This window comes from Miniopterus natalensis, chromosome 13 (genome assembly GCF_054644295.1).
Source record: "Miniopterus natalensis isolate mMinNat1 chromosome 13, mMinNat1.hap1, whole genome shotgun sequence".
Classification (NCBI taxonomy): Eukaryota; Metazoa; Chordata; class Mammalia; order Chiroptera; family Miniopteridae; genus Miniopterus; species Miniopterus natalensis.
Genome location: NC_142093.1, coordinates 7914341 through 7927571, shown reverse-complemented (window position 1 = coordinate 7927571; position 13231 = coordinate 7914341). Strand labels below are relative to the sequence as shown.

The 13231-nt window shown below is 48.3% G+C and overlaps 1 protein-coding gene across 2 annotated transcripts in view; it reads left to right on the top strand.

The window, feature by feature from the left end:
- Positions 1–13231, top strand: part of APOB (apolipoprotein B) — a 36113-nt gene that overhangs the window by 11466 nt on the left and 11416 nt on the right. The window contains exons 13-25 of one of the 2 annotated variants that reach the window (XM_087823815.1): positions 505–716; positions 982–1219; positions 1793–1969; positions 3300–3491; positions 4408–4575; positions 5051–5265; positions 5782–5949; positions 6761–6882; positions 8698–8908; positions 9471–9646; positions 9767–9954; positions 10429–10574; positions 12727–13100. In XM_087823815.1, coding sequence (XP_087679941.1) covers positions 505–716; positions 982–1219; positions 1793–1969; positions 3300–3491; positions 4408–4575; positions 5051–5265; positions 5782–5949; positions 6761–6882; positions 8698–8908; positions 9471–9646; positions 9767–9954; positions 10429–10574; positions 12727–13100 — 2587 coding nt within the window. Of the gene's footprint in view, positions 1–504; positions 717–981; positions 1220–1792; positions 1970–3299; positions 3492–4407; positions 4576–5050; positions 5266–5781; positions 5950–6751; positions 6883–8697; positions 8909–9470; positions 9647–9766; positions 9955–10428; positions 10575–12726; positions 13101–13231 lie in introns of both variants that reach the window. The other variant, XM_087823814.1, reaches the window with a different exon arrangement.

The following is a 13231-nucleotide window of genomic DNA, read 5'->3' as shown; positions in this document are numbered from 1 at the left end:
ACGGGCTGCCCTCCTACCAGATCGCCCATCATGCCCACTCTCATCTTAGGAGAACAGGCCTGATTTTCCCTCATCTCCCTGATCTGGGATAGACAACCTGCCCCCACCTTAGGTGGCAATGGCTCCATATCTTTGGGCACTACCTTATTTATCAGCCCCACTCTCACTCTCCCTTTCCGCCTTTACCCTCATATTGAAATAATTTATGTTAAAAACAACTTTACTTTCAGTTAGTGGCAGGTCTCCAACAAGTCATAACTTGGCCATGACTTGCATACTTTAATGAAATTGAATTGGACATGCATTTGATAGGAGTCTTCTGAGAACCCTTCCTTGAGCCGGTTGCTCTGGGGAGCAAGAAGATTCAGTCCCAGCATTTGAAGTTATTAACGAGAAATTCAGCTTGCACATAGTAAATTGCTTGCAAACCATCCCAAATGTTTGCCAGGCTTGTTCTGTGTTCGACCAAAGGGCAGTGGTAACAGTCTCCTCTTTCGGCTCCAGGTCCGGGAGGTTCTCCTTCAGACTTTCCTGGATGACGCCGCTCCGGGGGATAAGCGACTGGCTGCTTATCTCATGCTGATGAGGGACCCTTCGCAGTCAGACATGAGCAAAATCACCCAACTTCTCCCAGGGGAACAGAATGAACAAGTGAAGAACTTTGTGGCCTCCCACATCGCCAACATCTTAAACTCACAAGAATTGTACGTCCAGCGGTAAGTCAGAGTAATTTTCCCCCACGTGTTATGAAGGGCTGAAATTCCAAATCTCATTTGGATTGAGCCATCTGGCCTGTTCTTTCTAGAGCATTCTTTCTTCCAGAACAAACACTTGTTCCAAAGTCCAGCAGACCTGAGCCAAACTCTTGGGGTGAATGCATGAATTTGGTAGCAATTGAAAATCCATCTTTACTTGGGGGTGAGAGAGGTGATGCACAAGTTACATGATGTGTGGGCTCAAAATATACTCTTTTCCACCTAGTTTGAAAGAGCTAGTGACAGAAGCTCTGAAGGACTCTCAGCTTCCAACTGTCCTGGACTTCAGAAAATTTTCCCGGAACTACCAGTTTTCCAAATCTGTTTCTCTTCCGTCCCTCAACCCAGTCTCAGCCAAAGTTGAGGGCAATCTTATATTTGATCCAGATAATTACCTGCCTAAAGAAAGCATGCTGAAAACAACCCTCACAGTCTTTGGATTTGCTTCAGCTGATCTCTTCGAGGTAAGTGTGAGGCCAAAGAGAGCCTTATGTTTTCTAGCCCATTCTGTTCTACTCCATAAATAGAAAGTCAAGAGAGCCATGAACCAGCCGGGACAGGAACGAGAATCATCAGGTCGTTAGTTCCGCACAATCGCTTTAAGGTTTTTTTCTTCCCTCCACCCCGCCCTGCCTCCCTGCTAGGGGCTCATCTGAAGGATGAGTTCTTTTTATGAATGGAAATGCAGATGTCCCCAGAAGAGCCCTTAGACCCAAAATCCAAGGACGTGCATGGGATGTGCAGCCAGACAGACCTGGTTCAAACTCCAATTACACTCCCAACTCTGAATCTTTGGTTGAATTATCTGTCCTCTCTAAACCTTAGCTGCCTCTTCTGGGAAAAGGTAAATAATAAGTTCTGTCTTTCAAGATTCTGCTAAGATTTAAATAAGACCACTCCTGCGGAGTGCCAGGCTCGGTTCCTGTCTCACGGCATTCATCAAATACTTGTTTAATGAAATGGACCTAAAGGGGGCTGGGAGGCTGACCTACCACGGGAAACCTGATCGCGTGTTCCTGCCTGATTTTCTTTCGCAGCTTGGTTTGGAAGGAAACGGCTTTGAGCCAACGCTGGAGGCTCTCTTCGGGAAGCAAGGATTTTTCCCAGACAGTGTCAACAAGGCTCTGTACTGGGTTGATGGTAAAGTTCCTGATCGTGTCTCCAAGGTCCTGGTGGACCACTTTGGCTACACCAACGATGAAAAACGGGAGCAGGTATGCGTCTGTTAAGTATCCTCTCGAGGAAAGCTCTGGGTCTCAGTGCAAAATCATTCTCATCTAAGCCTGGAAGTAATCAAGGAACTATTTAACTGAAGTGGACAGCTACGACTTTCATTAATCAGTCCTACGAACGTAAAAACCAGTATCCCTGCGGTTATGGGCCTCCTGGAGACTCAGCGTGCCCAGGAACCAGACCCATTACAGGCACTGAGGCCTACTGATAAGAGTGTGAACTCTGGGGCATGGGTTTGAATTCTAACCTCACTGCTCCGGGCATGTTGCTTGCTCTGATGTCTACCTGTTTCTGCATCCGCAGAGCACTAATAATAACCCATACCTCACAAGGTTATTAAAGACTAGGGGAAATAAAGTGTTTAAAACATTAAGCAGAGTGCCCGACCCTGGTACTGATTGTTCAATAAGCAGATACCATTATAATTTTTTAATTCCTATTTTCATTATTTTTAACTTCTTTCTTTGGCTCTCACTCACATCAGGGCAATAGCTAATGAAAGCAAAATCCACTTTGCAGCTAGCATAAGCCCCACTGAAGGAGTAGGAAATGGATTGTCTAATCTGGAGCTTCCTAGTCTTTAACTTCTTGCTACCCAGAGTGTGGTCCAGTCACGGGCATCCCATCAGAGCTTGTTAGAAATGCAGGTCCTCAAGCCCTACTGGGATTTACTGAATCTGAACCCGCACTTTAAGGAGGCCCCCAGGTGACTTGCAGGGCAGAGGTTCCTCCTAGGTGCTCGCAGAGGGCCCCACCTGCATCTTCTAATCTATTTTGGGGGTCTGTCAGTCACTCTTTTCTCTCTCACTCCCTAAGCATCAGCCTATGGAATTCTTCCAATCACTAAAAACTTGTCAAGCATCAGGTGTTTTTCAAGCTTTTGGCCAATTTATTTGGCAGCTAATTTTCCCAAGAAACCCTTACTATTCTATCCTAGTCAAAGGAGAGAGGGTGTAAGCAGGGGACGGGGTGGGAGACAGAGGGTCTTCTCATCTTGGGGAGCCATAGGAATCCTGCCATCCTGGAAAATAGAGACCCCCTTCCCATGCAAACATTATTCAAGTTAAGAGCAGAGTGGGCACCGCTGTCCCTGACAAAACCTCAGGTTTTTTTTTTTTCATCTCAATTTGGAGAAGCTCTTTATCTTTCAATAACAGGTGAGAGCCTGATTTCAGTGTCTGCCCTGTATCCCCACCCAGAGGGTCTGTGTTTAGGTCCATCACAGCTGCAGCAGACAGACCCCGCGTCAGAAACCTAAGGGTGTTTGGCAGCGCTGACATCTCACTAGATATTTTGTTGTTAAAATCCCAGGACATGGTCAATGGAATCAGGCTCAATGTTGAGAAGCTGATAGAAGATTTGAAATCCAAAGAAATCCCAGAAGCCAGAGCCTACCTCCGCATCTTAGGAGAAGAGCTTGGCTTCGTCAGGCTCCACGACCTCCAGCTCCTGGGAAGGCTGCTCCTGAATGGTGTCCGTAGTCTGAGTGGGATCCCCCGGATGGTAAGTGGGCCCGGCCCCATCACGGGTGATGAGATTGGCCTGTGCTCTTTCTTAGATCTCTCAGGCTCCCTGAAGATGCTGGCCACACAAACCAGCAAAAGTGCTTATACTTTCTTCAAAGACACAGGTTTGCCTTGAATTTTAGTGAAGAAGGATCACAAGGAATTGGCAACATTTAGAAATTAAGCTCTTCATACTGTTCGATGTATCTTTCAAGAGCATTCATTTGTTCACCTAGAAAACAATGTTAAGTGTGTCTCCCTCCACCTAGGCTACAGGATTGTTTTAATATTGAAATGATGTAATGATTATGAAAGAATGCATTTGGTAAGCTGTCATCTACTATCTAAATATGAGCCATTGTTTTTATTAGTTTATTAAGAAGGGAGGAAATAAGGACACTTAATCTCTAGGATTTAATAAATAATAATGTTTGCTTTAAGAAAACACCTCAAGTTGTTTTCTAGATATGTCCTTAAAAAGAAAAACAAACAAAAGCCAGTGCATACTAATATGTACATCTCAATAACTCGTGGGTTTCAAAAAATTAGCTTCATCGTAATATATTGTATTTCAAGTAAATCTTCATTTACATTTAGACTCCAAAAAACCAGAATGAAGCCAGGCCATGCAATGAGACTTCAGATTCTGAAAGCTCTGAGGCCCAGCAATAGTCTGAAATGCCTTCCGAGTCGCCAGTTGAAAACGATATATCTATCCAGGGCAATGTTTTGTATTCCACTGTGTTGAAATCAGTTATCATTCATGTTGACTTATTAAACTATTCAGCAAACTTAAGTATGCTAGACCCTTCCTTTCTGGATAAAGAAGATGACTGATGGGTGGGAGGGAGCATTTCACGAAGCCCGCTTCCATGGGCCTGACAGTTAGTGAGTCTCCCCCGTTGGATCTACAGATTGAAGAGGCCCTAAGGAAAGGTTCAAAGAACGACTTGTTTCTGCACTACATCTTCATGGACAACAACTTTGAACTCCCCACCGGACTCGGGTTACAGCTGCAAGTGTCCTCCTCTGGAGTCATCGCTCCCGGAATCCAGGCTGGGGTGAAACTGCAACTCAGAGATGTAAGACTCTGTTCACCTTTTGGCTCCTCCGGCTGTTCCTTTCCTCCTGGGTGGTGCCCTTGTGCAGTTTTCCAGTGAGTTTCCAGTTCAAGATGAGGCGCCTCATTGATAGAATCCCCTGGTTCCTTTTTGAATGAAAAGCGCGAGGGTTCCACTAGGAGGCGCCACCTCACTAGCTCCCACGGGGCGCGGGGGTCACATGGGAACTCAGCTACTCTTTCAGCACATGAGGATTCCTGTCATATTTTTATCTTGTGCTTAAAGTTAACGTGGGCACTCCCTAGTCCTCGGTATCAGCGTTAAGGACCCTGGAGAACTGAGAACTTGGCTTTTGTGCCTTCAAATAAATCACAGTCATGTTTCCCAAGATGTGAGCTCTGCAGACATGTGGGCCCAGGGGTGGGAAGGGGGATGATCCGGCCGCAGGGGACCAAGGTACTTAACCAAGCTGAATAAGTCATTTTCTGACTTACAGGCCAGGCAAATGGAACTGGTGGCAAAGCCCTCCGTGTCTGTGGAGTTTGTGACAAATATGGGCATCGTCATCCCAGACTTTGCTAGGAACGGGGTCCAGGTGAACATGAACTTCTTCCATGAGACAGACCTGGAGGCGCGACTCGCCCTAAACTCTGGGCGTCTGAAGTTCAGCATTCCAGCTCCAACGAGGCCAGTCAAGCTCCTCAGTGTCAGGTAATTCTTCCAGTTAACTCCACCCGGCCAGTGTGAAAGAGGATGGAGGCTGTATCTGCAGGACTTGGCCGGGCTAGACAGCTAATTGAGATCGTTCTGGCCCCAGTGGATCTGGGGTGACAGAGGGAGAAGAGGTACTAGATCACCCACTTTTAACCTAAATAATTACAGTTTCCCCGACCTGAGGTCAGGTCCCAGCCATGGTTACTTAACACCTCTGAGCCTCTGTTTCCAGTGTAAAATTAGGCCCCTAAAAATGCCCACCATTGTGCGGACTACAGATAACAAATGTAAGGAACTTAGTGCAGCGTCTGAAACCTAGAGTCACTGTGATTGTTAGCCTCATTGATGTTCTTCTCACTATGATTTGTTTCTGAGTAAATAAAAAAAATTGAGGTGTGTGTGGACGGGGGTGGATAGAGGGCAGGGTAAGGGGGCATTTGCACTGCGAGAGTCAGTGACGTTCACTGCGATTCATGACTTGAAGACAACTCAGGAGTTTTCTTTCCTCCCTAGTAACTCATTGCATTTGGTCTCTACCACCAAAACGGAAGTGGCTCCACCTCTAACGGAGAACAGGAATTCCTGGTCAACCTGCAGGTCTTTCTTCTCCGGCCTGAGCTATTGCACCACAGGCACTTACTCCAACGTCAGCTCCTACTATCCTCTGATCGGAGACATCAGGTCAGACATGCTCACTGACCCTCCCAGCATCTGCTTACCTTCTACATTGTGGCCACCTAGCGGGGCAAAGGAAAAAATGCTGTGTGTTGTAGGCCTGGGTCACCAGCCTCAGGGGGTTGCATCATCATTATTTAAACAATGGTCCTCTACCCAGCACACCTGAGGGATACAGAAATTCCTGCCTAAACTTTGGGTCTAGGACTGGGCTCCTCCACGGGGGGAGGGGAGTGGCAGTGTTGGAAGGTGAGGAGTCATGACCACTGAGGGAGGCCTTAGCCCAAAAATAAGTAGCCAAGTTGATTCTCTCATACTCGCCCAAGGGACCTGAGCCCACTGCCATTGAGAATCAGTCTTTTAAAAGCATTTCTTTATAGATTGTGCCCCCCTCTTTCACCTTATGCATTAGATGAGGGGATCAGAGCACAGACTCCGGTTTGCTTCTAACTCAGGGTCCGTGTTTCTGAGCCTCCAGACACGCTGGTATGGCCTTTCCTGGAGTCCACTGGTGTCCAAAGCCCTCACCATGCTTAAAAGCAACTTGTCGTCAGCGTCCCATTCCCCCACTTCCACCGCTTGTTCTCAGCTTTGCTGACACAACCAGCAACCCCTGGGGATCCTGGGCTCTGCCCTTGCCTTGGGCTCTTGGGAGAACTGAAAGGGACCGTAGAGCTCATCATTAGTTAAGGAGAAGGGTCAATGTTAAAATAAGGACCGTGTTTTTGGTGCCGTCGAGGCTGAGTTGCTTTGCTGACGCTCTCGCCCTCGGGGAAAGCTCTAACACCACTCCCCGCGTGCATCGCAGCATCTTTAGGTATGAGCTGGAACTGCGGCCTACGGGAGAGGTGGAGCAGTACTCCACCAGCGCAACCTACGAGCTCCAGAAACAGGACGAGGCCTGGGTGCACAAGCTGGAGTTAGTAGCTCAGGCAGAAGGCAAGTATCCAGAAAAAGGGCTCCCCCACCTCTACCCTCAGTCTCGGCTCCAGAACTCACAGCGGGGACATCTTTAGGTAATGCGTGTAACAACTGTGTGCTGAGTGCCTGGTAAGGGTCAGGCCTGTATTCTAAGAGCTGAGGCTGGAACAGTAAACAGAGGAGACTGTGTCTGCCCTCTCAGAGTTTATAGTAAATATCCAAACAAGTAAATTTTTAGAGGGTCACATTGGTGCTGAGGAGAAAAATAGGGCACAGAGGAGTCCTGAGAATGCCGGGGGTGGAGGGAGCAGGAAGGAAGAGGGGAGGCAGTGCCGCTTCGAATGATCCAGCCTCGCTGCTGGAGGGAGCGTGAAAGAGAGACTTGCAAGAAGTAATGGGGTACGCCAGGAGGCAAGAGCCCTACAGGCTGCGGAGCCAGCAGGTACAAAGGCCCTGAGGCAGGTGTACAGCTGCTGTGTGTGAGCAGAAGGAAGGGAGCCAGTATGGCTAAAGCAGAGAGAGCAGGGAGGAAAACGGTAGAAGGTGAGGTCAGAATGACGAGGGGAGGTGGGGGAAGGATAGTCTCATAGGTTTTGGTAAGGACGTCGGCTTTTAGTAAGTGAAATAAAGAACCGCTGGAGGGTTTTCATGATTTGATTTATGGTTATGCTGAGGAAAGGCTTTCGGGGCACAAAGGCAGAGAAATTAGTACGGAGTTTATGGCAATAATCCAAGCCAAAGGTGGTGGGGCTCTGGATTAGAGCAGTGGCGAAGGGAGCCGAGACGCGGCTGGACTCCGGCCATCCTTTGAAGGCTAGGCTGACAAGAGCTGCTGATATAGTGGGTGTTGAGTGCAAGGGAGAAAGGAATGGGGACCACGGTAAGTTCCTCGGCCCCGCGGCTGAAGAATGGGGTTGCCGTTTCCTGAGATGGAAAAGGCCACTAGAGGAGCGGGTTTTAGGGGATGGGGCAAATTTAGATGTTCACGTCCAAAGATTTTTTTTATGTAGGAATAGTGTGTCACCAGATTAAGCTAGAGAAACAAATCCATACGAGAAATCCACAGGGTGCATGCTGGAAAAAATATATATAACAATTTTACAAAAGGCATAAAATAGGTAAGCCTGTAAGAAAACATGGGAACCTGGTTACAGAGAGAGGAGCCGGGAGAGATGGAGCAGGGGCTGGGGGGAGGCAAGGAACCTGGAGGAGTGTCATTGGTGGAGAGTCATGTAGAGATGCCTCATCTGCCCGACACAGAAGGACCTCGAGCCCTTACTGCCCCCTGAACATGCCGAGCGCTCCCCGCAGCAGGTCCTTTGTATTTCTGATTCCCACGGCCTGGAATGCTCTCCTTCCAGAACGTACCATGGCTCAGCCCTTCTATTCATGCAAGTCTCTGCCCAAATATCCCCTCATCAGGGAAACCTTCTCTGACCACCACGGATGAAATAGCACCTCTTGTATTCCTTTCTAACTTTATTGTCTTATCCAGTTGTAGTTTCTTCAGAACATTATTTACCATCTGACATAAATAACTTGCCTGTTTATTGTCTATACTCCCCTACTAGGATGTAAGCTCCATGAGGGCAGGGACCGCACCCCACTCCCCCCAGTGCCAAGAGCAGTGCCTAACCCATGATAGGCAATCAATAAATATTTGCAGATTGAGCAAGCACATGAGCACCACTGAGTTAAAAAATTAGGGTAAAATCCTGCAGTGTGTCCCCATTTAAGCCCCCAGAGTACTTGGTGTTCCTCCAGCTTTTCCTCCCTTTCCTTCCTAAACCAGCTTCTGAAGACACGTGTTGATGATCTCGTACGTTCCTCCAGGTGTAGAGCAGACCGAGGCCAGGATGACCGTCAGATACAACCATCAGACCAGGACCTTGACCAGTGAAGCACAAATTCCAGACTTCGGCGTTGACCTTGGGACAGTCCTCAGGGTTAGTGATGAATCTTCTGAGGAAGAAATGTCTTACAAACTCACCCTGGACATTCAGAACAAGAAAATCACTGAGGTCGCCTTCACGGGCCACGTGAGGTAAGGAAGGCTAAGGGTGACCTGACCTGAGCTTCTGCCCTCCTGCCTGTTTCCTGTCTTCCTTTGCAGCTTTTAAAAGCCGACCAGGCGGGGCATTCCTGGTCCGCAGCCTGAGAGAGAGACAGAGCCCTCAACATTCTGACCCTCTGCACATGTCCAGTTAGATCCTTCTACCATTAACTGGGCACTGACTATTCCTTAGGCACTGTGCTGGGTGCTTTAAAGAAATCGTCTTAGTCTTTGTAAATAAACTCCAAGGTAGGTAGGCGTTTCCCTGTTTTATTTATAAGGAGCCTGGAGCTCAGAGGGGTTAAATAATTTGGCCAAGACAAAGGAGCTGGTAAAGGGTAGAGCAGCGTCCAGTTTTCCTCCCATACTTCCCCAGAAAGTCCTGAATTTGTGCAGAAGTTGACTGCAGACGCTGATGAGTTTAATCTGCGGCCGTTTCTCTGAGCCATCCGTTAATTTATCTTCGTTGCCACAAGCAGAACTTCTGCTTAATCCCACGTATCTCCTTGGAATGGACAAAGGCGCCAATGTCAACTGATTTTCTTTTCAACAGCTGTGACAGGAAGGAAGAAGGTAAAGTCAGAGCTGTTCTTTCCATGCCCCTCTTGCAAGCAGAAGCCAGAAGCGAAACCCTCGCCCAGTGGTCCCCCACAAAACTGCTCCTCCAAATGGACTCATCCGCTACAGCTTATGGCTCAACAGTTTCCAACAAGATGGCCTGGCGTTACGGTGCGTACCCTTCCCCCAGGGCCGCTTCCAAGGCGCTCTGCCCTTGGGTGCCGTGTGGAGGGCCATTGGTTCGGCGCTGACCTGGTACCTCTGACAGCTCTTTCATGTGTGTGTTTTCAGATGAAGAGAAGACTGAATTTGAATGGAACACAGGCACCAACATGGATACCAAGAAAGCAGCTTCCAGTTTCCCCGTGGACCTCCCTGACTATCCTAAAAGCTTGCAAACGTATGCCAACAGTCTCTTGGATCACAGAGTTCCTAAAACAGACGTGACTTTCCGGCACGTGGGTTCCAAATTGGTGGATGTAAGTACAAATCAGTCAATAAATACGTGGTTATAAGTGCTAATTACACACTCGACCCTGAGTGAGGTGAAGGAGGGGATCCAGAGATGGATACGGCGTGCTTCCTACCCCCAGGGAATTTCTGGGGAGAAAGGAAACATTCACGTGTGGTTACCCAGTTACACAAGGCTGTATATGCTAGTGCCAAATGAATATACTACTAAGCGGAAGAGTTTGCTGTGACTGAGATGTCAAAGGAAGCTTCAGGATACTGGCTAGGAGTCTGACGATGTTACATGTTCCCTTAATAAAAAACAGGAAGCGATGCATGACTGACAACCAACAATTCAGAATTTTCTGTGCTATATTTTTAACTTTCAGTGCATTCTCCTGCTTAGCTATTGATCTTTCAAATATGGATTGTTGCCTAATGTTAATTGTACCTTGAGGTCCACCTATGCCCATTGAAATCTGAAAATTTCTATTATTTTGTAGGCAACAAACACTTGGCTTCAGAAGGCATCCAGGACTCTTCCTTACACCAAGAATTTGCAAGATTACCTCAGTGGCCTAAAAGAGTTGAACCTCCAGAAGATGGGATTGCCAGAGTTCCACATCCCAGAAAATCTCTTCTTGAAAAGGTATAAAAAGAAACCAGAAAAAAAAAAATCCTTTTTTTTATTGTTGACAGTGTTATAGGTGTTCCTCATTTTCTGCCCCCACTTTGCCCCCCTCCACCCCCCCTGCCCCACCCCAGGCATCAACCACACTATTGTCTCCTTGGGCTATGCATGTAGGCATATAAATTCCCTGGTTAATCTCTCCCTGCCTCCCCGCCCGCTCTGAGAGCTGTCAGTCTGTTCCCGGCATCCATGCCGCAGGGCCTATTCTGTTCATCAGTTTATGATGTTCATTAGATTTCACATATAAGTGAGAGCATGCGATGTTTGTCTTTCTCTGACTGGCTTATTTCACTCAGCATAATAATCTCTAGGTCCATCCCTGCTTTCACAAAGGGTAAGGGATCCTTCTTTTTCACAGCCGCCTAGTATTCCATGGTGTGAATGTCCCACGGCTTTTTTACCCACTCATCTACTGATGGGCACTTGGGCTATTTCCAGATCTTGGCTATTATTGTAAATAGAAAGACTTTTTGAACCGCACAAAGTAAATGGAAGATTTTACATAGCATGGTTTAGACTCTAATTCACATTTTGAAGCGAAATATCTAAAGCATTTTAAGGAGATTAATAACCGTAGATAAACACCGTGGCATTTTTGCATTACTGAACACGAGATCGGAATGTGAATGCCAACCCGTCAGAAAGAGCCTAAGGAAGAGTGGAGGATTCTAGCACTGTCACCTAACATGCTTTATCCGGCCACTCCATTTCCCCCGTAAGTGAACCCGCCTTTGCTCAGGATCGGGATGCTCACACCCACAACTGTCTGACTGCGAAGGGCTCTAGAGTGACCAGCGGAACTGCTGACCACAGGGCTGCCGTCGAGCGCCGGGGGCCGCAGCAGTCACCGCACAGCGGATGAAGGCAGCAGCCCAGAAAACGCTTCTCTTTAGCCCTATAGCTCCATCCTCAGGGGGGAGTCAGGCTCCACACCGCTCGGGCCACTTGCATATGTACAGAAATACACGTAATGCTTTGCTTTATTTCATGGAATTTTAAAAAAAATCAGAGCCTGAGCTGTAAAGACAATGGTCTTTCCTAGAGGGACTGTTGCCTGTGAGATCTCCAGGGTCAGGAAGACAAGTGGCCTGCGTCACGTGGGCCTTTCCCTAGTCCGCGGCTGAGCAGCAAAGTTCAATCGGCCAGACAAGTGCGAAAGGACTGGCTTCTGCCGAAGCCCTCGCACGGACGGGCCTGTTGAAGATGAAGAAGAGGCGGCAGAGGGCCGGGAGCCGCTTGCTTCACACTAGGGCCTCTGACCAGCAGTGTCCTTTGTGCTGCACCGAGAGGGCAGGACCCCCGGCCTTAGCATCATCGAGGTCTTACCAAGCACCCTTCTCCTCCTGGATGTCAGGACCCTGCGTGGGCCACACCCAGTCCCTGTTGCAGTAACGCAGCGAACAGTTGATTTACTTACAGAATTTAAAACTCTGCCACCCTCTCTTATTCTTATAACTTATTCTAATGCAATAGTCCATGATATGTGGGTAGCACTGAAAAGACTGCAAACTTGTTTAGGTATTTTTCTCACGTGCAGTTTAACTCCGTGAGGTCAGCAGAACGGGCACTATGGTCCTCACGGCGACTCAGAAAAGTGAATTCACTGACACTTCCACCATCAGGAGGGCCTAACACTCCATCCCGCGCCCGGGTCCTTTCTGCCTGTCTAGTTGCTTGAATTCAGTTTAGCAAACGTATCAAGTGTCCCCTACGTGCAAGATGTTAGACGAGGTGCAGTGAGAAGAAAAAACGGTCACCTTTCCTCCCAGGAAGATGCCGTGTAGACACGGACAAAGTGTGAGCAAACGAGCTCTAATTATCTAAGCAGAGTTAGGACATGTCGTTGAGATAGGTGTGAGGGACTGTGTCACTCTCGGCACAAGAGAAATTAGCTGCGACTTAAACGCCTTGGAAGGGTTTGGAATGGATGTGAGGGCTGGATAGGTGGAGGGAACAGCAGAGGGATCCAGGCGCCCGGAGCAGCACGAGGAAACGTGAGGATGGGTTTGGGAACGGGGCGCCAGCACTGTCGCTTGGAAGGGCAGGTGGCCGGGAATTTTGAGTTCTTGATGTCCGACTGTGGGGACGTTGTCTTTGTTCTCTATTTCAGTGATGGCCGGGTCAGATACACCTTCAACAAGAACAGCGTGAAAATTGAGATTCCTTTGCCTTTGGGCGGCACACCCTCCAAAGACCTGAAGATGTTGGAGACTATCTGGATACCAGCCATCGGCTTACCATTTTGGGGATTCTACCGGCCGCCTCAAGAGGTCCAGGTGCCCGCTTTCACCATTCCCGAGTCGTATGAGCTGCGGGTGCCTCACTTGGGCGTGCTAGACCTCTCCGCGAACATCTACAGCAACGTGTACAACTGGTCCGCCTCCTACACCGCCGGCAACACCAGCACAGACCACTTCAGCCTTCAGGCTCGGTACCACATGAAAGCCGACTCGGCGGTTGACCTGCTGTCCTACAGTGTGCAAGGTGAGCCGTGCTCAGGCAGAGGGTGCACAGGGCTGGGTTTTGCAGGCTCCGATGGCATAGCCTCCTCCAGGGAGACAAAGACTTGGGCTTTCTTACAGATATTTTTCTTGCTACTTGGATTTCTATTCAGT